Source organism: Mustela erminea, chromosome 8 (genome assembly GCF_009829155.1).
Source record: "Mustela erminea isolate mMusErm1 chromosome 8, mMusErm1.Pri, whole genome shotgun sequence".
Classification (NCBI taxonomy): domain Eukaryota; kingdom Metazoa; phylum Chordata; class Mammalia; order Carnivora; family Mustelidae; genus Mustela; species Mustela erminea.
The window spans coordinates 65,137,906-65,165,317 of record NC_045621.1 but is presented as its reverse complement, the minus strand read 5'-3'; the positions used below and the strand labels follow the sequence as shown (position 1 = coordinate 65,165,317).

Here is a 27,412-nt window from a genome sequence, read left to right as displayed (position 1 = left end):
TCCTCCTATCAGGGAGATCATTTGATAGTTGTCTTTCTCCAATGACTTAATTCGCTAAGCATAATACCCTAAGAGGTGTTTTAATTGTGGTGGTTTCTCCCACATTCATTGACATTTTTCATCTTCTTCTTGGGCAGGATCTGAAAGCCTGTTGCTGCTTGTGGCAAGTCAGAGCCAGATTATTGCTGACAATATCACCTCCCACGTTCACAGTATCTATTCAATTGTCCAGAATGGTTTTCACATTGTAGCTCTTGATTTTGATTCAGTCAGTGGTCGTGTCTTTTGGTCTGACGGAAGTCAGGGTCAAATCTGGAGTGCGTTACAGAATGGAACAGACAGAAGATTAGTAAGTACATTTCTGCTGATCTTCAGCCTGACTAGTCCCCCTATCTTGGGTCTGTTACTCTTACTCACCCAGGAGAACAGGTCCTACCTCATCCTGGGTAGCTCTCCTATTCCCCTCTGGGCTGCATTGCACCCAAAAGCCTGGATGTTCGTAACTCCCAACATATACGGGTATTTTAGAAAAGAATGTGGCCTCCGAAGGCAGATCTGTGATTCTGAATTCCAGGTCACATGATCCTGAGACTTCACAATTTTTTCCCCCATAGTCGATGAGAGCAAAGGAAAATATGTGGGAGTTAGTGGTTGCTTTTTCTTAGTTTTAGTCTGGTTGTGTTTCTCGATCCATCTCCCACAGTTTGTTTCTTAACACTTGATGGTTGTGTTTCCTCGGCCCTGTAGGACTTAATTTTGTAATTGTTGGCATTTAATCAATAAGGAGATTATTTTGGCATGTGAACATTATAAAGTTACATAGATTTGCCAGTTTAGCGAATGGATAGAGCTTTTGTTTAAATGCAGAAGGTTTAAGCAGTAGAAGTATCCTAGAGTATTCAGTCCTACAAAATGTAGTATATTTTTCTTGGAAAGCCCTACTGTTGATTTGGTGGTTAGCTACCTGGAAGACAAAATTTTCTCATTGTCATAAGCAATCATATGAGTTCAGTGTCTTATTGTAGATTTAATTTCAACGTTTGTATCTATTATCTTTAGAATTCACTTTGTATTCATTTTTGTCTTTAGATACTTAACAGTGGTGTCACTATGGCTGAAAGTATTGTGGTAGATTGGGTAGGTCGCAATCTTTACTGGACAGACTTTGCTCTGGAAACAATTGAAGTATCTAAACTGGATGGTAGCCACAGGACCGTGCTGATCAGTAAGAATGTATCAAATCCAAGGGGACTAGCATTAGATCCCAGAATTGGGTAAGGCTTTTTTTTTTTTCTTTTTTAATGATACTGCTCTGACATGATTATGAGGGAAAAACAGTAGTAACCTGATGTGGCTGACATGCATACCTCAACATTTGAAATGCAGCCTTGTTTAAATATCTCTGTAGAAATGGTAACCATCCAAGGGTTAATTGGTATCCTTCCTTTATCTGTTTAGTCTTCTTCATAAAATCATAAGAGCAATTGGTTGTTCACTTGAAGAACACATGGATTCATTAGCTTGGTGATACAATTATTGAACCGACAGAATTATATAATTAGGTCTCCAATGAATGCATATAATAGTATCCCATAGATGGGCCAGTTTATAACTTTGATATCTCATTGTTATACAACAGCAACAACAAAAAGCAAGATTTTCCTGCTTTAGTTTTATGTTATTAGAGTTCCCTTTTAGGTCATATAGGGAGGAAAGAGTTTGCCTGCTGGTCAAACAAAGGGAAGGAGAAATTCTCCCATGTGCTTTGAAACCTTGGATGGCTTCCTTCCTTGAATTTACTTCAGATTCTCTAACTTAGATTCTCTTCAGTAGAATTGTGAGTTAGGCAGATGATACTCGATGGCAATGATGACTTCTAGGTATTGTGAAGTATTACACACCAGTGAAATTTAAGATGGATCACTGACGATGAACAAGTGACTCTCTTATCTTAAAAAATGACAGCATAGATAAACAAGGCTAGATGGATGTTTATAGATAAGCTATTTGTGGATTATACAGAAACATGAATAGACATTGAGACATTTCATTGTCATAATGTTCTGCATGTTTTATGAACATTATAGAAACCCCCAGATGGCTTATGACTGCATTATGATCACAGTTTTACTTGGGGACACTGAGAGGAAGTCATACACTCTGTACAGACTTTCTCAACTGGAGATGATTTATTTTAAGCAGCACATAATGATGACTTTGTCTTACTTAAAGTGGCAGTTATTTTCCAGATTGAAATAATATCCTTTCCAGTTGGTAACAAATTTCATTTTGCAGTGACCACTTGATGTTCTGGTCTGACTGGGGCCACCAACCCCGTATCGAGCGAGCCGGCATGGATGGCAATCTGCGCACTATTATTGTCCAGGACAAGATTTTCTGGCCCAGTGGCATAACTATTGACTACCCCAACAGACTGCTCTACTTTATGGATGCCTATCTTGATTACATAGACTATTGTGATTATAATGGACATCATCGCAGGCAGTTGATAGCCAGTGATTTGGTAAGTTGACACAGAGGAAGACTAAACTTATGAACCCATAAGAGTAGCTTAGTCGAAAGCACATACAGTAATAAGAAAACTAAGAAATGAATTATTGTGTCTTAGACATTACCAGGTCAATCCAGGGACTGTCAACAGGAGTCAGGGCTTATCCATATTTTCTTACCAACAGAAAATAAATATTTTCATTCCAGTTCATGGTCAGATTGTACCATGTCCAGGAAGGATTAATTGTTTGTGTGATTTAGTTGACCTGTAGATGCTGATCTGTTGCTTCTACGGTTTAGATAAGTGTGTTAAGCAAAAATTAATAATTTCATATTTAAATTCCTCAATTCATAACCTGTTACATATTTCATATCTTTCATTGGAGTATAATTGTTACACAATGTGATATTGGTTTCAGGTGCACAACTTACTGATTAGACAATTCTGTATGTTAATCAATTTTTATTCAGAAAATGCCAGTGAATTTACTTTCACAAGTTAAATGGGAAAATACAGAAAACATGTATTTTACCAAAGAGCTGTTCTGGACTTCTATTTAAAATTGTCATTGTTGGAGTGCCTGGATGGTTTTAGATAATTAAGGTCTGACTCTTGATTCAGCTCAGGTCATGATCTCAGGGTCCTGAGATCTAGGCCCACATTGGGATCTGTGCTCAGCATGAGTCTGTTTGGGTTTCTCTCTCCCCTTTCCCACTGCCCCTTCCCCTGATCATGCTCTTTCTGTCTCTAAAATAAATAAGTCTAAAAAAGTAATAAAAAATAATATAGTTGTGGGCGCCTGGGTGGCTCAGTGGGTTAAACCGCTGCCTTCGGCTCAGGTCATGATCTCAGAGTCCTGGGATCGAGTCCCGCATCAGGCTCTCTGCTCAGCAGGGGGCCTGCTTCCTCCTCTCTCTCTGCCTGCCTCTCTGCCTGCTTGTGATCTCTGTCAAATAAATAAATAAAATCTTAAAAAAAAAATACAGTTGTCACTGTTGATAGTTCTGTTGCCTTAAGAGACCCTGGCAGGGCCTCCCTACCTTCAGAGAATAGGCATCTACTATCAGATTTATGTGAATCTGTGACTGGCAGAGATAGCACTGGATAAACAGTGGTGATAATGGGCTGGGGGCTGAGGCTTGAGAGTAGGAGATCCTGATAAGTCATCTTACTTATTTTTAGACTAAAATGTTGGCTTTTGTTCGTAAATTGGATGCCCAGAGTAATTACCAGAGTAAAAAGGAAGACTAAATGACACACACAGGTGAAACAGTTTTGAGTAATACAATGGGATATATATATGTCAAGCAGTGCATTTTTTATGTCTCTTGCACAATGGCTTCCCCATGTCTTTATTAAATAATTAAATGCTAAAGGAAACCATCTTCTTGGACAGATACCCTTTTCCTTTTGTATATTAGTCACCTTGTTTTTTATTTCTGGGTGAAGTCTCATTGTTCTCTTTGGCTTCACAGATTCTGCGACATCCCTATGCCCTCACTCTCTTCGAAGATTCTGTGTACTGGACTGACCGTTCTACTTACCAGGTGGTTCGAGCCAATAAGTGGCATGGTGGGAACCAGTCAGTCATAATTCATACTGCTCAGCAGCCCCTTGGGGTTGTTGCAGTCCATCCTGTGAAACAACCAGAGGGTAAGTGGTATAGAGACACATGCCTGGGACTAGCTTGGAAAACACGTGTGCAGGGAATGCTGAGTGTACAGTGTTGCAGACCTGTTTGAGCAATACATTTTCCTTTCCTCTTCACCAACCACCCCAGTCCTAACCTTTCCATTACTTTCATTTACTGTGGTAGACAAAAATCTTGTGTGTAACAACAGTGACTTGAAATTGTGTCCTTTTATTCAGCAGTTGGCGTCTGTCTCTGGGACGGTCTCGGAATCCCCATTTCCTTGGCCGACAACTGGAACACAGACCAGATAGTCTCTTAGATTCTTTTCTTGCTACCGCTCTGTGGTTTGGAGCAGCTTATTCTTAGGACTTGTTTATTATGGCACCAGTGTCCTGAGGGTTCTGTGCTGCGGCTTCCTTCCCCAAGTCATCCTAGACGTAGGGTGTGCATGGCTGGGTGGGTGACTTAAACATTTGGCATTGGTATTGTTCTTTCTGGTGGGAAGAGGGATAAGTTGCTTAATCCTCACTTAATCTTCTCTCTTAGAAAAACAAACAAGAAACCCTCCCTGTAGTACTTTCTCATCATGTCTCAGAATCTGGCCCTTTTTCTTCCTTGTCTCTTCTTCCTTTTACTCTTGCCACGCTGGACTTCATTTTGGTCCTGAAGCATACCAGGCTGCTTCCTACACTGAACTTCTGTACCAGTTCTTTCTCCTACCTGGAACACCCCTCTTCCAGACTTCTGCTTGAGTTCTTCCTTCAGTGTCATTTTGGATTCTCTCAAATACTCCTTGGTGGCCCTTGGCTGCCCTACATCCAAAATAGCATGCCTCTCTCATAATTCTTCTGCTCTTCACCTACACATCTTGAAATCACATCATTTATGAGTTTAGTTCTGTCTCCTTTGTTAGAATATAAGCTGTATGTTTACAGTGTTCTCAGTGCTTAGAATGGTGTTTGGAACATAGTGAACATTTTTTGAGTGCATGAATCTAACGCATTATATGTAATAAGGACACAGAGGATCCAGAGAACATTCTGTGAGTTGGGGATGCACACAGGATCCCTTATTTTTAAAAAACAGAGACACACAAACATGTCATCAATAGAGGAATAAAAGATGACTATCTAACCAAAACTTGGACGACAGTGGGTAAATGTCAAGGTCACAAAGGGAACGTGCATGTCAGTTTCATTTAATGTAAAAAGATCTCTCTTAGCTCAGGCAAAGAGACATGTAGTATTTGGCATCATGTTTCTGTTACTAAGCTCTGGGCTACTCAGTGGCTGTTTGTTCATAATCTGGTTATAGACAGGATTGATCTGTGACCTTGGGCAAGTCATTCCCCCCTCTTCCCAATTTTGTGTTAAAAGCACAATGCTAGGGTACATGGGAAAAAAAAACCAAAGCAACAGGGGTAACTTAAGGTACCGTATCTCCACTGGAGGTCTTTGGGAGGACAGTATCAGCATGACTGTGTGCACATTTAAAAAATGTATTCATTTATTTTAATTGAGAGAAATTTGACATACGAGGTTGTATTTTTAGGTTTACAACATGATTTGATATCTGTATATATTATGAAATGATCATGACAATAAGTTTATTGTCCCCCATTATATGAAGTTACAAAATTTTTGTGTGTATGATAATTTTTAAGATCTACCCTCTTAACTACCTTAAAATAGATAATCAGCATTGTTAACTATAGTCATCATACTGTATATTACATCCTAGGACTTACTGATCTTTGTAATTGGAAGTCTTCACTTTAGACCACCTTCCCCCATGTTTTCCCACCGCCTACTGCATGCAGCTGGCAACCGCCAGTCTGCTGTCTCTAAGAATTTGGTTTTTCTTAAATTTCACATACCACTGAGATCATGTAGTATTTGTCTTTCTCTCTGATTTCATGTAATGTAATGCTTCCAAGGTCCATCCGTGTTGTTGCAAACAGCAAGAGTTTCTTCTTGTTCATGGCTGAATGATACCAATAGTGTGTGTGTGTACCACATTTTCTTTATCCATTCATTCTGTGTACTTAATGTGAGAGGTCTTTGATTCACCAATGTTTTCGTCTTTCCTTTTTCTGTTACAGGTGAAAATTCATGTGCTTTTTCCTCCTGCAGTCATCTGTGCCTGCTTTCCCATGGGCCACACCTTTATTCCTGTGCTTGTCCTTCGGGTTGGATTCTTTCTCATGATTCTGTGACTTGCTTGAAAGGTACAGTATGCCTGAAAGGGGAGCCCACAGTAGTCTAACAAAGCGGTGTCAGCTCTAAGCCACTTGCTAATGGAACGTGGGCTGTGTTCCCCTCGGTGCAGCGAGTGTCTGGAGTACGTGCTCTCTGGGGTGATTGACGTGAGCCCCTCAGCTGTAATATGGTTTCTGTATGTGAAGCTCATAATGTACGCATGTACTTCAGCAATCTTTAACCTCATATTTTGTCTTACCTGGTTACAGGTAGGCAAGCTGTGAAGATAGGAAGTTCCAGATTCTGTGCTTAAGAAGTAACATTTAAAAAAAAAAATTACTTATTTATATGACAGAGATCACAAGTAGGCAGAGAGGCAGGCAGAGAGAGAGGGGAAAACAGGCTCCCTGCTGAGCAGAGAGCCCGATGCGGGGCTCAATCTAAGGACTCTGAGATCATGACCTGAGCCAAAGGCAGAGGCTTTAACCCACCGAGCCACCTGGGCACTCCGAGAAGTAAAAATTCTTTAAAAAAAAGGGGGGGGGGTAAAAATTCTTGACACTTGTGTATGGCTTTATTTTTCAAGTTCCTTATCTTATTTTTATTGTTAACAATAGGAGTGTTTCAGTGTGAGTCTTCTGACACCAATTTCAGTAATTAATATCTGGTATTTTAAAAATGAAAATTTTCTTTTTGTGATAGACTGTAAGCGACTCTCGGAGCAATTTAATTTTGTTTCACTCTAGATATTTTTAGAAATGTATGTGGAGAATTATACTAAAGTTCTTCAGGGAGTAAGAACAAAAGGGAAAGAGAGTCAGTCCACTGAAGAGATTCTGCTGGAGTGTGTACTAGATGTATAATAAAGACTTCTAAAAAATCATTCACCTTTTGGTTAAAAATCTAGAGAGTTATCTAAGTTCCAGTTCTTTTCTTTTCTCAGAGGAGTGAATGTGCTTTGGTACTGACAGAAATGGTTGCAGAGAAGTTAAATATTTAATAATAAATTCTTAAACTGAGAGAAAGTAGAATCCTAGTCTAGAGGGAAGTTAGTTTTCAAGTGGAAAATTCATGCCGAGTCCAGGAAATTAATGGTGTTTACAGATTTTGCAGATGGAGGCTTACTGAAAATCGAATTCCATCAGGATATAATATTTTGCAATGATACTTTCATGATGAAAGATTTTAATTATTGGTAATGCTTACAAAGGGATTGGCATTTGCTGTTTTTCTCCAGAGACTTATTATGCACCTAATCCTTGTTGACATTGTTCAATTTAGTGTGTCCTCTGAGTCTTTCAGCAAGAAGATTAAACTGGGGCTATAGACATTTTGGATACAAAGCATTCTTTCACCCCGCAAAGATTGTTGAACTGTGCATTAGGGATTGGTGTAATCAATAATACTATCTGATGGTGATTGATATCTAAATAGTAGCTTTTGTTGTTTCTTAAATAATTGCACTGGTTGTTTTCCATGGGCTGACTTTACTGAAGTGGAATTTTTTTGGGTATTTCTCAGGTGATTTCTGAGCACCAGTTGGTAACTTAATGCCAATATATGTTAACTAAAAAAGAGTTCCACTTTTTTTTTTTCAATAATAAGCTTAGAAGACTTGTAAACACTTATAGATAAGAACATTTTTCTTGATTTACAGGTTAAATAACTTTTAAAATATTGCTTACTAAGTGTCTAGAATATCTTTGGAACTGCTCATGGATAAGGTTAAGTGAAAAAGTAGATACTGTTCAGTATTGGCCATAGGAAAAAAACGCATTGAAAAGGTCTGGAAGGAGCGCCTAGTGGCTCTGTCGGTTTGGCGTTGGACTCTTGATTTCAACTCTGATCAGGATATCAGACTTGTGGTATTGGGCCCTACATCAGGTTCTACACTCAGCATGGACTCTGCTTGAGATTCTCTCTCTCTCCCTTTCCCTCTGCTCCAGCCCCTCCCCCAGCATGTGCTCTCTCTTTCTCTCTAAATAAAATAAATAAAATCTTAAAAAATAAATAAAAAGTTTGTAAAACAACAGACATGAACATCAATAGTGGTTACAGTTCGGCAAGGGAATTACGATGTATTTCTATTTTTTCCGATTCTATGTTATAAAATTAAAAACTGAGAAGTGTCTCTGCATGAAATAGCTTTTTATTCTTTAGAAAATATGTTCTCTGCAATGGCAAGAGACCAAAAAATAAACAAAAAGTAAACCAAAACATCTCCCAGCATCCTCTACAATAAACAACCTGAAATCCAAAAGAGGTTTCTGGCTCAGACTGAAGGACATAGGGAAGTTTTTTCAGTGATTATATGCAATGTAAGAAGAAAACACTGCCTGTACACACTGTTGGAAAGTTTGCAGGCACTGATCAGTTAGTGCAAGGTCTGAGTTAATTAAGGAGGACCTGGTTACGGAGAAATAAATGTTGCTTTTCAATTACATCATCAATTTCCAATTACATCATCAATTTCCTGTTTCTCACTGTTGTCTCTGCTTCTCTGATCTGCTAATATTAATCATAATGGGATCATGACATAAAGAATAAAAATGAAGAAATGATTTTTTATTTCAAAAGACAGACAGGTGCACCTGGGTGTCTTAGTCGGTTGAGTGTCTGCCTTTCAGGTTATGATCCTGGAATTCCAGGATTGAGCCCTGCACCAGGCTATCCTGCTAAGCAGGGAGCCTGCTTCTCCCTCCCTGCTTCTACCTCTGTCTCTCCACCTTCTCGTGCTCTCTCCTTCTCTAATAAATAAATAAAAATCTTAAAAAACAAACAAACCCAAAAGACTGAGACATGCTGTCCTAGGATGGCTTAAATGTCACTTCCTCCTGAAGTCCTTCCCATTCAAGCCCAGTCTATGCATATTCCTTCATGGCCATTATCATTGGGACTCACAAGCGTCCATGTACTTTCCCTTGTTTTGTAGACTCTTAAGTTCCTTGAGGATTTAGTCCACCTGATAGGTGCTCATTGCCTGTGGCACATGGCAGCACTGAGTAAATGCTGAGTGAATGACAAGCCCTTTAGTAACCATTTTTTCCTCCTTCAGTTCTGTATTTTGAACCCATTTGCTCCTTTATAGCTGTGTAATGTCATAAAATCACTCCCCTTTTTCCTTTACCACTGAGTACTTTTCACACCTCCCTGCCCCATGCCACTTGTCTCAGTGGTCAGTCCTGTCTAGCTCTTCCCTGGCTTCACGCTTCCTGACAGCACAGCTTTGAATGACACTCCCCTTGTGGTGCATGGCCCATAAATATTCCCAAGTGGTCAGCCCTCTCAAATCCAGCAGCAGCCATCAGATCAAGGGGCCTGAGACACAGCCTTGTGAAGGAGTAGTGGCCAAAGGAGTAGATCTGGGTAGGGCTAGAAAGGAGCTGCTTGGAGGAATCAAGAAGGCCCATGTTTGATGGATGAGAAATGCAGTTTTTAGGTGCTCTGGTTGAGAATCCTCCAGTTAAACAGAAGGAAAATTACATATTTAAAAGAGCAGTATTAAGTTCTGAGTAAGTAAAATTTAAAATTTTCCCTGTGATAATTGGGGAATATTTCTTGTTTTTACTGAACAAATGAACACTTATAATGTATAATGAATATCTCAATATAATTTCAAATACATCGGAACTCCTAATATAGCTTTCTTACTGCAGTTAAATGAAGTGAGTGATAATTTGATACTCAGCCTGCACTTTTTGCAGAGTAGTGCTTAGGAACATAAGTTCTGGAGTCTGAAGATCTGGCTGTGTGACTTTGGTTAAATTGCTTTATTTTTTGTGCCTCCTTTGAAAGTTAGGGTGTGGGGAAGTGTTATGACCTAACAAACAGGGTTATGAGGCTTTAGGGAGATAAATTAAGTGAAATAATATTTGGGGCATAGTATGTGGCACATATTCTCAGTAAACAGGGACGATTATTACGGCTTTTGCATTGGTTCAGAAGAGAGGCAATGTGGAGCAGTTGAGAGAGGACAGGCTTATGAGTTAAACGGCCGTTAGTCCCTGCAAGTTGGCCTTGGCTTCGGTTGAAAACAACTTTGCAGGTTTATTGGGAAAGACTAAAGCTATATATAATAGCTGTAAAATATAATAGTTAATGGTTGCAATATTACTTTAAATGTTTACTATGTTAATAAATGCTAAGGTATTTTTAGTAATAGAAATGCCAGGAACAAGGAAAAGCTAATGCGGTGTTAAAATAAGTAAAGAGCCAAAATAATCCCTTTGAAGAGCTAAAACTTTCCAGATTATTAAAAGAATGAGACCATCATTTTTAGCAGGTGAAAATTATGCAGTGATTAATCATTTTAATTTTACTTAATATGTGATATGCTCATGTAGATGTTTTCATACCACAAAACTCAAGTTGCAGTTTTCCTTTTCTGAAATAATCATAAATAAAACCCCACTCTTGAATTTCATCGATTTAGATTTTTTTGCTAAAAGGACTACAGATGGGATAAAGGTTATCTTTGAAAAAAGACCTCTTACTTCCTGTTAAGGAGATAAAGTGAACTGCTAGTTAGAATAAGACACTATGAGGATGTTTAAGTTGCAATGTACAGATAGATACCTTTGAGGACTTCAGAAGATACTATTTACATATTCATTTATGCTTCCATCTGTTTATCCATTTATGTGTTCGTTCATTTGGTTAGCAGATACTTATTTGGCAACTATTACATGCCAGGTTTAGGGACATAACAGTGAGTAAATCAGACATAGTTACAGCTTTTTTGGGAGTTAGAATCAAGCGCAGAAGACAGCTGCTGATCAGAGAACATTTGGAGAGATAATACATTGGATTTATTTAGTAAAGTCTCTAATAAACACTAAGCTACACTTGATAATATGAAAAGTAATAACTTGCCATTCAGCAATAATAGTCCATATGTTTTCTTTCACTTTTTTTCAAAATCCTTTTCTTGAGTTACTGGGTATTAGGTTTGTCTGTGTGTTCCCTGTGATGCTTAATAAAAGCAGATGCTTCATCCATGTAAGCAAGGGCTTCACGAAGAGTAAGGGAAATACTGACCTGCCTTGGGTGGGGAAGTCCAGGAGCACTATATGTAGAATTGGAGGTCTGGTGCCAGGGAAACCTGCTGAAACACCCAATCCAAGGCCTGGGTTGTCTGATGAAATGTGTACTATGTATGATATTTACTGCTGCAAAACTGCAAGGGCATTTTATCCTAGGAGGTGATAACAATCCACTGCCTTCCATTACTCTACATGTCTGGGAATAGTGGGGTATAATTTTGATCAGTATTCTTCTGTTTTCACAGATGATCAGCCTTTCTTAATAGTCATGAGATACAGTATAATTTTTGGAATCTCCCTTAACCCCGAAGTGAAGAGCAACGATGCTATGGTCCCCATAGCAGGGGTGATAAACGGTTACGATGTTGAGTTTGATGACTCAGAGCAGTTCATCTATTGGATTGAGAATTCAGTAAGTTTTGAATAACATTGAAAGTGTATAACTGGTTCTTGGAAGAGTCTCCCTTCACCCATGCCTTCTTAAAAGCAAACATTTGTTGGGTGGATAAAAGGGAAGTGGTTCAGAAATAAATTAATTTACCACTCAGTTTTTTTAAAAAAATTACTTGATTTAAATTCAGTTAATTAACACATAGTACCACCAGGTTTATGTTGGTGAATAATGTACGTAGGAGGCTGGCCTGGAGCAGTCAGATAATAAGCATATTTAAGCTATTGGATATTATTTATTCATCCAGCAAGTATTTATTAAGTGCCTACTCTTTGCTCTGCTGAACTAATGACTTGCTGCTGTGGAATACACACCGAAAAGAAGGAGCAACAAGGCTTGCTCTTGGGAAGCTTAACCTAGTAGAAGATCTTAGATGGTCATAAAAATGATCATAACAAGACAAAAGGCAATAGTTCCCTGAGGAAATTCCAGCAAAACATTTGATGCTGGGGTCTTCATCAGCATATTTGCCTCCAGGATTAAAAAAACATTCCTCAGTTCCCTTCCAGTGGGAACTCACCCTTCAGAGGAGAAGATCTTTAGATCAAGACCATCAAGATCTTTAGAGGGAAGATCTTTTTGTTTGATGCTTCTCTCTTCTATGTAAATAAAATGGGCTTTTATGGATGTTTTGGCCTCCTGATTTTCACCTATGACTTGGGTTATTTTTATGACATTTTTATGACTCTGGTCTGTGATAGTTAAGAAATGAATCTCTGTAGCCAGTCTCAGGAGGCAGCCTAAATGATGAGACTTGAACAGTCCTCGGACACACTTAAAAAATCAGTGTTTTCAAAGTATTGCTGATGTTAGTTAGCATTATACAGTATGAGCCTACTCAGTGGTGCTGAACCTTTGCCTTGTCTCCAGATGTGAGGAGTGTTCAAGAAACATGGCAGCCAGCAGTAGCCACAGTGAAGAAAGTGCCTCCATATAGAAACTGTGGGCTTGAAACAGCTCACTTCTCTTCATCTTTCTTTCCAGGGTGTAATTCAAAGAGTGAAGACAGATGGCACCAACAGGACAATACTGGTTTCTCTATCTAGGGTGGGGCCTTCCATGAGCCTGGCCTTAGATTGGATATCAAAAAACTTATATTACACCAGTCCTGGAACTTCATCAATTGAGGTAATGATTCCATAATACTGTTTACAGGAACACTGGTTTTTGATGCATCTAAAATCTGTTCACAAGAAATATTTTCCTAGATTTTGAACTTATTTTTCAGCAGAGGCGAAAGGGAGGAGTTTATCAGTATGAACTATCAGATTTAGAAGTGAAAAAATAAAACCACCTTAGAAATAATTATTTGGAACTTTCTACTGCCTTATTTTATTTTCCTCTTAAGCATCAATATTAGCTTGTTCATACAAAAGGATTTTAGATGATCTATAAAAATATATAAAAAGATAAATGAAAAAATTACATAAGGAATTCAGCATTAAGTATGAAAGAATAGAGTAGGCTGGAAATTTTCCCTGTCTTTCCTCACCAAGTCTGTAACGTATTTCAGTACAAGCCAAATTTATAGGTTACTTTTATTCTAAGATGGAAATCTTTCTATGGCTCCATACAGTTTTTCTAACAGTGAAACAGAAAGTAGAAACTTGATTCTAATTCCTTTGATTCTTTCCTCAATGTGATAAGTATTCTTTTTACTTTAATTCCCAGAAGAAATTTTAGATGGGGTACTGGTATACAATCACATGAAGTAAATCAGAGGTAACTCAACTAGTATTGGTTTGCTCCATTCTGGGACAAGGTTAAAATATACAAGGGATTATTAAATATTTTTATTTATTTATTTGTCAGAGAGAGAGGGGGGGAACTGCAGAGGGAGAGAGGGAAGCAGGCTCCTGGGCTCCATCCCAGGACTCTGGGATCATGACCTGAGCTGAAGGCAGACACTTAACTGACTGAGCCGCCCAGATTTTCCTATAAGGGATTATTAGTTCATAATAATTTGAAAGTGAAAATTTCTAAAGCAAGGGGAGGGTCTTGTGAGCGGGGCAGTTAGTGAGGATGTGCAGAGTGACAGTTCACAGCTCAGGGTGAGGCACCACCTGCTTAGCTGGTTCTCTGTGGAGTATTCAGAAAGACAGATGCCGAATGAAGGTGAGGAAGGCTTCTAACAGTCAAGTGGGTAAGTCAGCACAGATTGGACAGGGGAAGTGCTTATTTGGCGGTCAGAACGTGCTTGTAGTTTACAACGGTCTTCTACAAACAGGATCTCGGTAAATTATCACAGCATTCCTGAGGGCAGGTAAGGGTAGTGCACATTCACAATTAGAGGGACATTTGCAATATGTACAAATGCTGACCTCAAGCTCTTAACATGAGGGCGATCTTGGAGATTCATCTGGTTCAAGCCCTTTGTTGTTTAGATAAAAGCCTGAATTTCACATAATTTGAGAAACTGGCTTCAACAGTTAGCTTCCCTGCCCTGATTCCCAGGAGGTGTTTTGACTTTGCCTTGTTAAAAAGGACAATTCCAGCAGTCCAGCCTGCTGTAGCCCTCTTTGATAGTGACAAAATACATTTTTTCATAACCTCAACTACAAGTGTCACTCTCCCATCAAAAGACAGGCACGATTGACTGCCTAAAACTCTTAATTCCAAACTCACATCTTAGCACATCTTCATTCTGAATGACAATGTGTTCCTACTCTGTCTTTTGTTTCTTGCTTTGTAAATAGTTTTCTGAAAGTAGGGAGCATGTTTCCTCCATCAGTATTAAGTACAATGAAAAGGCACCAACTGATGGATACTGTGTCAGTGAGTGAATGAACGTGTGTGTGTGTGTGTGTATGCACGCAGTACTGGTAAGGCCTAAAGTCTGTAATTGTGTCCGAATGCAGTGAGGCACGGAGGAAAGATAATTTGCTTTGGATTCCAAACACCTGCTTTGAGTCTGGCTTACTGACTTCCTAAACACATAGTACTAAACAGATCAGTCCCATGGTTACTCCTGGATCTTCAAAGATGAATAAAATACTTGTTTCTTCCTTTAAGTGGTTCACACATCTGACAGTTAGACATGCAAAGAAATCGCTCTGTTCCAGTGTATTAAGTATAATAGGAGCAGTGACTGTAAAGTGTTCTGTGACTAGGGGAAGAGGTAAACGTGTGAGGCGGGAGAATGGCAGGAGAACCAATTTCCTGGGAGCTGTGTCCTGAAAGATGACGCATACTGATCTCTGCTAAATGAAGAAGTAAGGGAAAGTCTTCCCATGCGGAGAGAAGCACTTGATAAGAACTTTAAGATACAAAAATGCATTTTGTGACTGGGGACAGCACTGTATTTTCTCCACTCGCCGGCTATTTGACCTTGGACAAGTTACCTTTACTTCTCTGAGCCTCTGGTTCCATACTGTAAAATGGGGTTCTGGCTCAGTAACTAAAAGTACTTCTGGACGCTAAGGTAGCCCGTGAATACAGAGTCCGGTTTCCCTCAAACCACCAGTATGTTCAGAATAGCCACAGAGGAGCTATGAGAACAATGATCCAGAGGTAATGTTTTTTATTGGTTTTCTCCTCTGGTGTTATCAGTAGTGACTCTCTCAGGGGAATGTTAGATGCATCTGAGTAAGGATGCAGAGATCGTGTTCGCTTACTGTTTACACGAACACAATAACTTCCGGGATAAGAATAACTCATATTTAGTTCAAATTTGAAAATAAGAGAAATACTGAATAAATTGTTTTCCACTAGGGGTAGCTGTGTGCCCATTCACTAAACGCAGTTATGTTGCTGGAGAAGGAGGCATACAGAATGGTTGTGTGAGAGAGAACTTGATACAAGCCAAAAAAAAAAAAAAAAAGGGAAAAAAGAGCTTTCCTTTGAATTTAAAGAGATCCTTAAGCCCAGTAAAAGTAGAGAAATTTTGACAGAAAGAGGCAAATTAAAAAGAAAGATACCACGAAGGAGAGAGAAAAATTTAGAAGAGTGAGGGATTAAAGAGAGGTGTCTATGGGGGGGGTGGGAGGGGAATGAGGAGGAGGAGGAGGGAGTTAAAAATACATACAGAGACAGAAAGAGGGCAGAGATAGAAATGTAAACACTGGTACACAAATAATCTATTTGCATTAAAAAGCAGCTTTATAGAAAAACCTTAATGCCAGTCAGCAATCAACATACATCTTCTATCTCTTACTAGCTGCTGCTCCTCTCTGATGGTCTTAAGTGCATATTAGAATAGCCTCATTCCTATAAGAAGGTATTTGTAGTATAGTAACCCATATTTTTCCTGTGATGTTTCAGGATTCTGCTAACATTAGTTTTCACAATTTACAGCGATAATAATTAAAAATAGATAACACTGAGAAAGCCACTTAAGGTCTCTTTCATCATATATAATAATATATAGTATATATGATATATAATAATTTCTTCATATATAATATGGGCATTCATAATATGGTATCTGTCTCACAGAATTATTGTGAAGATTCAATCCAACAATGCTTAGTATAATGCCTGCTACATAATAAGTGTCCAGTAAATGGACCAATAAGAAAAATAGGAAACACACACTGGGTGCCATGCTTAAGGCTTTACATGTATTATCTCATAGTTCTGTGCAGAATATCCCATTATTGTCCACATTTTACTAATAAACTAAGTTCAAAAAAGTGAATTTACTTGCCTCAGTCAGATCTAGATTGTCAGGGATTTGAACTCTTGCATTTTAACTTGACTGTTAACCTGTCACAGATTTCACTCAGAATAAATTTGGACTGGTTGGTCAACCGTATTTTCGATGATGGGCCACTGGGTGCCAAGTCACTGGAATTCCGGAGAGCTCTGGGGCTCCCATGTTTCTTCCAGAGTTTTCTCCTGTGTCCTTTTCTGAAGACATTTTTGTAGTTTCTCTCAGGTGATGAGTCTGCATGTTTACCCATTTGAATCCTCCTTTTATCCATATAAATTTCCTCTCCTGAAACTTGAGGGGAATTGACACAGGAATTTAAGGGATGATTTTGCTTTTCTTACTTTCTGTTGAGCTGATTTCCTCATAGCCCTGAAAAGCAATTAGGGATTATCTGAATCTCACACAAACCCTCCCATTCATCTCTAATTGGGCTTTGGAATTTGTTGTGTAAGTTCTCCTTCATCTCAGTTTTCTTTGGTTCCCCTTATGAAACTCAGTTCTAATAAGTGATTTTGTGCTATAGGTTTTGAAACTGCAGGGAGATATCAGATACAGAAAAACACTGATTACCAATGATGGGACAGGTTTTGGAGTTGGTAGTCCAATTGGCATAACTGTTGATCCTGCTAATGGGTGAGTGTTCATAAATGACACGTATCTTCTATGCAGCACCATTCTTGTTAATATTATGGCCTGATAAAATGGAAGATTTCAAAGTTAGGACCTTTTCTGATTTCATATGCCAACATTTTGAAAAATACAGAGCTCAGTGAGAAAGAGAAATAGCTCTGAGTTAATGTGAAGGATATAATTTGTGTTGTGTTCTATGTTCTTTAAATTAGCAACATTGGATAACTGGATAACATTTGAAGTAAAACTTGAAGAATTCAAGGCTTCTCATAGGTAGAGAGTGGGTTGGAACTGGGGAGTGGTTCTCGAGGTCAAGTGAGCAGTGAAGGCATAGAAACATTTCAAGGTTTTAGCATGATCATGTGGAGGGCTGGAACCAGAGGTTTTGAGTTAGGGGTGGTTGACAGGATGGGAGCTAAAGGTATTTGGGGACAAATCCTGGAAGGTCTTTAATGTCATTATACTAAGAAGGTACATTTTATTCTTTTGAGAAATAAAAAGCCAGCTGGGAATTGGGAGGAAAGGAATTATGATAGAATCAAATACGTATTTCAGGAAGATAGGTCAGATAAGAGTGGAAGAAACCAGGAGCAGGGAGACTAGTTAGGAGAAAATGTTCAGCTAGGGGAGAGAGTTCCCAGTTAAGGTTTGGTAGCTTAAATTTTTGGTCAACTCAGAAGTCACAAGAGTTTTGTGACTTTGTCCAGCAAACTTTTGGTAGCCTGGAATTTGAGAGAAGAAAGAAAATTATGACAGGAACTCCGGGCCAATGACTACCAAGTTAAGCACAATGGGAGATCAAGAGAATAAATAAGGATGTTGGTAAAATGCTTATGCATTAAGTCCAGGCAGAGAGGAACCAAAGGTTTGGAAGCTCAGGCAAGTTTTAAGGTTGAAGAACAAGCACAATAGAAGAAATAAAATAGGAGCAGTGAAGAGATGGGAGAGTTTGGTCAAAGCAGAGAATGTCAGAGTTTGAGAACTTAGAAGTAGGGAAGTTTAGATTTGAAGATGAGGTTCATGGACAGGCATATGGAGGGTGCAAGAAGTTTGCAAATAACGATTGAAATGAAGCGTTTTGAAGACTTGTGGGAAAAGACCACAGTCTCCTGAGGCTGTTGCAGCAGATGAGATAGAAGGAATGGAAACTTGGATTCATATCCAGAAGGTATGTCCACAGAGGACTTGGAAAGCAACCCTTCATATACATTAATGAAATTTTATGTATTATGTATTTGGCAGTTGGAGATTAGGTTTATGTATAATATTGCATTTTTCATCACAAAAATCAGAAAAGAAAGTAGCTGGTCTTGTGCCAGATGGTGATTTGGAGAAGAGTTAACTAACAGGTTTGAGAAGTAAGCAGGGAGGTACCAGTGTCCTTCCCAGGACTGCATATGCGCGATTCTTTGAAAGGCATTGATTGTTGATGTAGGCTCTTTCTTAGTAATAAACTTTAAACTTACCTGATCAGGGCTAAGGATCCTCCATCAATGTAGGTTGCTAGCATCCTATTTTAAATACCATTTTCTTTCTTTCTTTCTTTTTTTTTTTATAAGATTTTATTTGACAGAGATCACGGTAGGCAGAGAGGCAGGCGGGGCTGGGGGTGGGGAAGCAGGCCAGGGAGCCTGATGTGGGGCTCCATCCCAGGACCCCGAGATGATGACCTGAGCCGAAGGCAGAGGCTTACCCCACTGAGCCACCCAGGCGCCACTAGATACCATTTTCAATAGACTCTATCCTAATAATAACAAGGAAATATACAGACATTGACAAAACGCCAGCTAAGTACTCCCCCATCTTATATGTCACAAGGTACTAACAGTTCAGATTTCCTCCACTGAACTGTGCACATTTCAAGGACAATCAATAACACTTTTTTTTTCATTTAAATATTTAATGTAACTGTTTTATGCCTGTCTGTTTTGTGAAATGCTGGTATTTTTCCATGGTTGAAGGAAACTGTACTGGTCAGACCAAGGAACAGACGGTAGTGTTCCGGCCAAGATTGCAAGTGCTAACATGGATGGCAAATTTCCAAAAGTTCTCTTCTCGGGAAACCTTGAGTACGTGGAGTTCATCACCCTTGATATTGAGGAGCAGAAACTCTACTGGGCGGTCATGAGCTCGGGAGTGGTACGTGCACCCTGTTGATCTTCATTGCTGAGCTTGTATAGCTGATACTGATGTTCCTTGTCTGTCTGGGGTTCCTGAATAACCTCCCTTGGCCACTTGGACCAGTGTTTTATTGCCCTTTCTTCCTAATAACTTTTTTCCCTAGAGCAAATATTGCCCTAGTTGAAGTCATTTTTCACTAGTTTGTGCATAGTTCCTTATAGAATAATTTTCATTGTCGTTTCCCCGATCCTTTGCTTTTCTTCAAGATAAAATATTTCCATTTTTCATTTCTTATTTGTCCTTGAAGAGCCATTTCTTTCATGTTTTAGTGATTTCAGTGATTTTCTTTGAAAGCTATCCGGGCTCTCCAGTTGTAGAGACTAAGGGGATAAAAAAGTAAATACCAAGCCTTTGAGCATGGCATCCCCTCCTAGCTATGTGCCATTCTCTAAGGTCTTGACATGGTTGATGCATATGGGAAAAGTCCCTTTGGTGGTAATTTTAAACTTCAAGGTTGAGCTCATTATTTTCTGCAGTAAGATGAAGAAACTATATAATTACATCCATTCACAGAAATAACGTTTGATCATCACTGTTGTGCTTATGCAATTGAGGTGTGACAAGGCATGTAGAAGGCGCTCAGTAATAACTATTGATCAATTAAAATATTGCTGTGGATATAGTATTGAATATGTGTCAGTCTCTTCCCTGTTTTTTATTTTTTTAATTGGTATTTTTTTCTAATTTAAAATCATCTTTAGTAATTTGTTTTTATGAAATTTCATCATTAGTATGTATCAGTTTTTTCTGAAGAGCAGACTGTGATCCAGTCTTTGCATTGGTAAGTTCCTCTCAGTGGTTGGTAGTAAATGAATCCCTGTAAATCATTATTATCATTACCATTATTATTTTCAGTTAACCAGCATTTAGTACATCACAAGTTTTTGTTGTATTGTTCAACAGTTCATTAGTTGTGTATAACACCCCGCGTCATCCCAACATGCACCCTCCTTAATACCCATCACCTGGTTACCCCATCCACCCACATCCCTTCCTTCTGTAAGCCTCAGTTTGTTTCCCAGAGTCAAGAGTCTCTCATGGTTTGTTTCCATCTCTGATTTTTTCCCATTCAGTTTTCCCTCCCTTCCCCTGTGGTCTTCTGTTCTATTTCTTATATTCCACATATGAGTGAAACCTTATGATAATTGTTCTTCTCTGCTTGTCTTAATTTCACTTAGCATAATCCCTTCCAGTTCCATCCATGATGATGCAAATGGTGGGTATTCATCCTTTCTGATGGCTGGGTAATACTCCATTTATATACGAACCACATCTTCTTTATCCATTTGTCTGTTGAAGGGCATCTCGGCATCTTGTGGACATTACTGCTATGAACATTGGGGTGCATGTGCCCCTTCTTTTTACTACTGTATCTTTTCTTCCCTGCTTTTTAAATAGTGGTGATTTCAGATCTGTTTTGGACATTGATGGTCTCCTTAATGTTGCGCAGTAGGTCCGATGTTCAGTTTGTTGTTAGTTCAGCAGTGCCAGTTTCAATCCTAATACGGACTTACAGTGGTGATAAACTAAGAACACTGAAAAGAAGTAGTGATGTGTGAAAGCACTTCGCGGACTTCAGTGTCTGTATGCAGTAATGAGGGAACTCTTGCCACATGGTGTGATCTCTCTGGCAACTTAATATGTCCCAGACAGTGCCCACCACCTTTCTCCCTTCCTATTTTCACATCTGCTCTGCCCTCCTGAATGTGTGGGCTTTCTGGAGGTGTGACTCTCCATCTTTTCTCCCAGGTCAGAACCCCCATGTTTCCCTCACTCTAATATCCATCAAAAAGTGCTGGCCATTTGTCCTCTGCCTCTTTTCTCAGGTGCAGCCTTTCTCTGCCACTTCCACCCTGCTGGGCCTTGATTGGATGATCGCTATTACTTTCACGATGGAGGCATGTTGTCTTCATAAATCCACAACAAATAGGTCTGATCACTGCTCAGCTTGAGGAATAGCTCCAGACACCTCAGCTGAGCTTGGACAGCTAATCTTGTCCTGGTCCGCTCCTTCAAAGCTCCCCTCCAAGCTTATCTTCCCTCTGCTCTGACTTTCTGGAACTTCTGTCAGTTTCTAGGGCATAACCTGCTCTTGTAACTGCTGGGTTTCCTTGTCCAGTGAGGTCGTGAGCCAAACCTCATTTGTCTCTCTTGCCAGTACTCGGCTCAGATCCTGGCACAGAGGAGGCCTTTGAGACAAGTTTCTGGAATGAAATCAAACCAGCTGTGTCTACAGTTTATTTTTCTTCTAGAGGCAGACTTGCCATTTCCCATTAGGAACTTCATTTCTGTGAGTTCTTTTCCAGCTTATCACGGTCATTTTGACGAAGACCTGTTACCTGTTTGAATACAACAGCACCATTCAATACACCATTCGAATACAACCTTGTCCCATTCAGTCTTGCTGTCTTGTCATTGAATAAAACATGTTTCCTAGTCCCATTGTAGAAATCGTTTGTGAAGATGTTAAATGCAGGGTCCATCAGCTCCTGGGTAGTGATCTACAGTTCAACACTAAGTGTGTATCCCTGTCCAGAATATGACAGGGACTAGCGAGGTTTAGTTCCCCTTTTCGTCACCATGTCGTCTGAGAATGTTAGTTGTCTTAATTGAGCTGAAACTTCATTGTCAGTGAAATGGGCATGATGACATTTGCCTGGCCTACTGCTCCACGCAGTTGTGACTATCATATCCTAAAACAGATCCGAAAAATGTCTGTGAAGGATAGAGTGCTAGATAGATGTGATGTATTTTTATTAAGAGAATGTAGTTTGCTGGAGGGGAGGTTGGTGAGGGGTTGGGGTAACTGGGTGGTGGGCATTAAGGAGGGCCTGTGATGTGCTAAGCCCTGGGTGTTCTATATCCCTGATAAAGTACTGAACTCTGTATCTGAAATTAATGATGTACTATATGTTGGCTAATTGAAATTAAATTTAAAAACAGAGAGATAATGTTAGTTTTAAATGTTTTTCTCATTTCACCATCAATCAGTCAATCATGACAATTCTGATGTTTTAGATCGAAAGAGGAAATGTGGATGGTACAAATAGAATGATCCTGGTGAACCATCTTACCCACCCCTGGGGAATTGCTGTCTATGGTTCCTTCCTTTATTACACGGATGGACACTATGAAGTCATTGAAAGAGTTGATAAGGCCACTGGGGACAACAAAGTAGTCTTGAGAGAGAATTTTTCAAATTTGAGGGGTCTTCGAGTTTATCACAGACAGGGTAAGTATTTGTCACTGAAACACACACGTTCATGAATGTAAAATGTACATTCACACTTCTGCTCACTGACATATGTAAGTTTACACCCGCACATAGACCCGTGTACACATACATGCATGTGAATTGAAATTACCCCAAATATTTTTGAAATGATAGCCCTGTCCTAAGGTTGGCTGAGTGTCAGAGACTAACCTGGCATCTGAGAGGCCAGGCTGACTTCAGAGTAAGCTTAGTCCCCATTCTTTCCCCATCATTTTAAATTCCTTACTTTGCTTTGCTTCATAGCGGTCCCTGACATCTATCAGTTTGTTGTCTGTTGTTTCCGGTTAGAATGTAAACTCCATAAGGACAGGCATTTTTTTCTGTCTTGTTTCTTGCTCTGTACCCAGTAACTAGATGAGTTCCTGGCACGTTGAAGGTGGTCAGAAAACATTGGTCGGGTACCTGATGGGGAAGTGTTAATAGGTTAGAATTTCTAATCTTAAAGGGAATACTTGCTGTTTTCAGCATTTTTTCGTAGATAATCTAACTTTTGATTTGCCCCTTAAACTAGCATTGTTATACAGAAATTACTTTTTGAAGTTTTGACATATTTTGTAGCTTTTAGTGTCTAACCAAAGTTGACTAAACAGTTTGCTGTCTGTAACCTAGGTTTGTCACTTGGCCTTTGTTTTTATTGCATGTGAAAAAAACCTTTAAATGTTCTTAATTAATATATTCTAAATCAAATGCCCATCACATTGTTGATCATATAATTAAAACTGATACAATTTTAAATGCCAGTACATAGGTCAGAAGGGTTAAAAAAATTAGAATTTGCACACTGATTTCCCCAATTCTTCTAATTTCTCTAAGATTTATGGAAGAAAAAAATGGATGTTCCATTCTCTATAGTAGTTGTGTACCTTTGTGTGTTAATTGTTCAAGCTGTAGTCTCTTCAATGCTGTTTTTAGATTGTTAACCCAGGTGCTGTATTTTGTTACTGATTTTTTGTAATGAATTATTCGGTGACCCAATACAAGATATTTGAGGTAGTGTCAAGTATGTGAGGTCAAAAGTTACAAACTAATTTTGATTTCATTTAGATTCATCCTCCAATGGCTGTAGCAACAATAATGCCTGTCAGCAGATTTGCCTGCCTACACCAGGAGGATTGTTCTCTTGTGCCTGTGCCAGTGGACTGAAACTCAACCCTGATAATCGGACCTGTTCTCCATATAGCTCTTTTCTTGTTGTTTCAATGCTGTCTGTAATCACAGGCTTCAGCTTGGAAGTTTCAGATCACTCTGAAGCCATGGTGCCAGTGGCCATCCCAGGTATGCCAACTCCAGTAGAAGTAAGATTTCACTCTGCTGCCATGTGAAATTCTTGATGCCATAAAGCCATTCTCCATGTTTGGATTTAGCATGTAATGAAGCTGGTCTTTCCCTTGAGATACACTGGCTCTGCCTTGAATTGTTCTCAAACGTTAGTGTACATCCGAATTGGAGAGCTTGTTAAAACTCAGATCTTGGCCCCATCTCCAGATTTCCCCATTTAGTCATCTGGAGTAAGGCTAGAGAATCCACATTCCTTTTTTTAAAAAATCATTTTAATTTCTGGGGCGCCTGGGTGGCTCTGGGTAAAATCCTCTGCCTTCAGCTCAGGTCATGATCCCAGGGTCCTGGGATTGAGCCCCACATCAGGCTCTCTGCTTGGCAGGGAACCTGCTTCCTCTCCTCTCTCTCTCTGCCTGCCTCCCTGCCTACTTGTGATCTCTCTGTCAAATAAATAAATAAAATCTTAAAAAAAATTTTAATTTCTAAAAATTTAAAAAATTTTTAAAATTAAGTTTAATTAGCCATCATTAGTGTTTTTTTTTTTTTTTTTAAGATTTTATGTATTTGACAGATTTATTTGACCTGAGCCAAAGGCAGAGGCTCAACCCACCGAGCCACCCAGGCACTTCAACCCACCATTAGTTTTTGATGTAGTGTTCATTGATTCATTGGTTGCATATAACACCCAGTGCTCATCAGATCATGTGCCCTCCTTAATGCCTGTCACCCAGCAACCCCCACTCCCTCCCCTTCTTCAACCCTCAGTTTGCATTCCTAGCAAGTTCCCAGGGCATGATGATGTCTCTGGTCCATGGATCACACTGAGAATGAGAGGCCTAGAGCAAGATAGAATGTAGCATGAGACTGCAAGAAGTATGCAGAGTTGGTGTTTAGAAGAACAGTTAATGGATATTTGGGATCAAGGTTAGACTCTTATTTAGAATAGTAATACAGTAGTCCATAATCTGGTTTATTATATATTTGATGAGTTGAAATAAATGAGTTGGCCGTATTAGAATCTTCTTAGTAACTGTATTTTTGCAGTATTTTGTGTTTGTATACTATGAACATAGAAAGTGATCACTGTTACTGTAGGAGGAACCAAGTGTTCCCTACCATCACAAGGGGTATGTCACAGGTAATGATAGAAATAAAAGATAGAAAAGGAAGAAAAAGGGTGAAGGGAATGGAGGGGAGGAAGAGATGGCCAGAAGAGATGACCATACACATGGTGGAAGGAGTCAGGTGATGTTTGGTACCATGTATGCTCTTGGCTGATGGTGATAGGCACAAGTACGCATGACTCCGCTTTGTTTTCACCACATCTGAAATGTTATGTCTCTAAATTACCATCTTATAAAGATCATAAAATCAATTATTTTTTCTCCCAACTTTTCATTTTGAAAAATTTCAAATCAGAAAAGTTGAATGAAAGGTACAGTGACCATCCTTACATTGTAAACCTAGATAGAAAAATTGTTAGTTTTAACACATTTGAAATTGTTATTTTAACATATTTGAATGCTCAATCTGAGTACATGCACATGCATATATGTACATTTAATGTTACTGGTTTCAGGGGCACCGTGTCATCATAGATTCAAGTTTTTATTCATTTTTAAAATTCAGTGTGTTAAAACATTTACCACAATTACTCTTGATACTGTATTGGCCTCATTTTGGCCAAGTAGATTTTCTGTTGGAATCAATGACTGCCTGTATTCTTTTGACATGATTCCGTGAGTGTTTGAGTGCTTCCTTGCTTCTGGGTCTAAGAGCTTCTAGGCTCACCTTGTACCTTCCCTTCCCAAACCTAGAATCAGCTATTTTTCTTGGGAGCCAGTTCTCCTTATTGTGGGAAATGGCTTTTAGAAACCCAAGATCTGGGTGCTGGGTGTACTCATTGCAACTGAGAAACAGTTTTATTTTGTCACAGGGACATGGTCAGAGCAGGGGGTTGGGAATGACAGGTGGAGAGGAAAGGCGGGAATGTCAAAGTTCTAGTTCCAGTTAGAGCATTGTTTAATGAACTTGTCTTAAATGTTTCAGGACAAAATGCACTGCATGTGGATGTCGATGTGTCTTCTGGTTTTATTTACTGGTGTGATTTTAGCAGCACTGTATTAACTCATAATGCAATCTATAGAATCAGACCCGATGGGTCTGGTTTTTGGAACATCGTTGCAGATGGGATAGGAGAAAACGGAGTTCGGGGCATTGCAGTGGATTGGGTAGCAGGTAGGTAAGCTGTATAGGGATTTCATTGAGAAATATTTTGGTGTTTACATTTTATTTTATGCTTGAAAGTTTAATCTAATGCTGTATGTGCTATAAGTCTTTTTCTAGATAACTATTGGTATTATTTAATGTAAATTGAATTACGCTTTTAGAATAAGCTGTATGCCTATTAAGTTAATGACAATGTGTTTCAGTGGACAGAGTCCTAACAATTCATTTTCTTCCATTATTAACATAATCAAAACTATAGGCAGAATGGCTAGAAAAATTACGTTGATTTTTTTTTTCACACTTAAATTAGCACCTAATTTCTAAATTAGAAATGTCTAAATTTTCAAAGAGGAAGGGATATTAAAGTAAGTGAACCATGAAATGACAATGATTTATTTTAAAGCTGAGCAGTTTTAGTTGACAAATTCTTAATTGCTTATCTCGTTAATGTATAAAAATCCTTTGATCATTAGGCACTTCTTTATTATAATTATATTGAAATGCTTGACCCAGTATTACATTAACTTAGTCGTGTTGATTCATGTACCTAATTATATTACTTTTATTTTTTTATTTTTTTTAATAATGACATATACAGCATACACTTATTAATATTGTAAACAACACTAGGAATACAAATGTGATCTCCAGGTGGTAACAGAACCCGTCACCACTGACTTATTCCCTCATTAACCATTGTTGCAGCTCCCCATGAACCCTGCCTGTTCATAACCCCTGTCTCCCCTTTGATGTACTAAGACATTGAATTGGTTGGTCATTACCCTCATGTAAGACTCGACATGTTTCCACTCTTACATAACAAAACTCTTAAAAAATTTTTAACTTAAATTCCAGTTAGTTAACATACAGTATAATATTAGTTCAGGGGTCATGTACTTAATTTTAAATTACCATTTGTTTTTATTTAATGATGAACTGAGAAACAGATGTATCAAATGTATTCTAATTTTGAGACTAGACTCTTAATACTAAACACAAAGGAGGACTTGAAGACATCGAAAGAAGCTGAGAAGCTGTTGGCTCTCCCTCTTTGCTCATTTTGTCGTGTTGGGAGTAGAAGTTATGCTATGATAATGTGTATTAGAGTGTTTGGAGATTTAGGTGTTAAACATTCAGGTGGAAAGGAAGAACATTCTGGAAAATGATTTTTCAGTAGCAAGTGGGTTATGACGTTTGCTATGAATTCTGATCTGATTTAGAAGCTGAAGGCGGGCACTTCCTCTTTCAATGTGAAGAAACAATTTTTTTCAAAGGGACTTATCATTTATTTGAGAGAAAGAGAGTGTGTGAGGGTTGGGGAGAGGCAAACGGA

The 27,412-nt window shown here is 38.9% G+C and overlaps 1 protein-coding gene across 2 annotated transcripts in view; it reads left to right on the top strand.

Annotated features, from left to right (window-relative positions):
* The window catches only part of LRP2 (LDL receptor related protein 2), a 201,900-nt gene that overhangs the window by 105,578 nt on the left and 68,910 nt on the right, over positions 1 to 27,412 (top strand). For both annotated transcript variants that reach the window (XM_032355866.1, XM_032355865.1), the window contains exons 27-38: positions 138 to 349; positions 1,090 to 1,274; positions 2,296 to 2,524; positions 3,988 to 4,165; positions 6,247 to 6,372; positions 11,631 to 11,797; positions 12,821 to 12,964; positions 17,011 to 17,120; positions 19,079 to 19,256; positions 22,317 to 22,530; positions 23,617 to 23,847; positions 25,900 to 26,088. In XM_032355866.1, the coding sequence (XP_032211757.1) occupies positions 138 to 349; positions 1,090 to 1,274; positions 2,296 to 2,524; positions 3,988 to 4,165; positions 6,247 to 6,372; positions 11,631 to 11,797; positions 12,821 to 12,964; positions 17,011 to 17,120; positions 19,079 to 19,256; positions 22,317 to 22,530; positions 23,617 to 23,847; positions 25,900 to 26,088 (2,163 nt within the window). The remainder of the gene's footprint in view (positions 1 to 137; positions 350 to 1,089; positions 1,275 to 2,295; positions 2,525 to 3,987; positions 4,166 to 6,246; positions 6,373 to 11,630; positions 11,798 to 12,820; positions 12,965 to 17,010; positions 17,121 to 19,078; positions 19,257 to 22,316; positions 22,531 to 23,616; positions 23,848 to 25,899; positions 26,089 to 27,412) is intronic.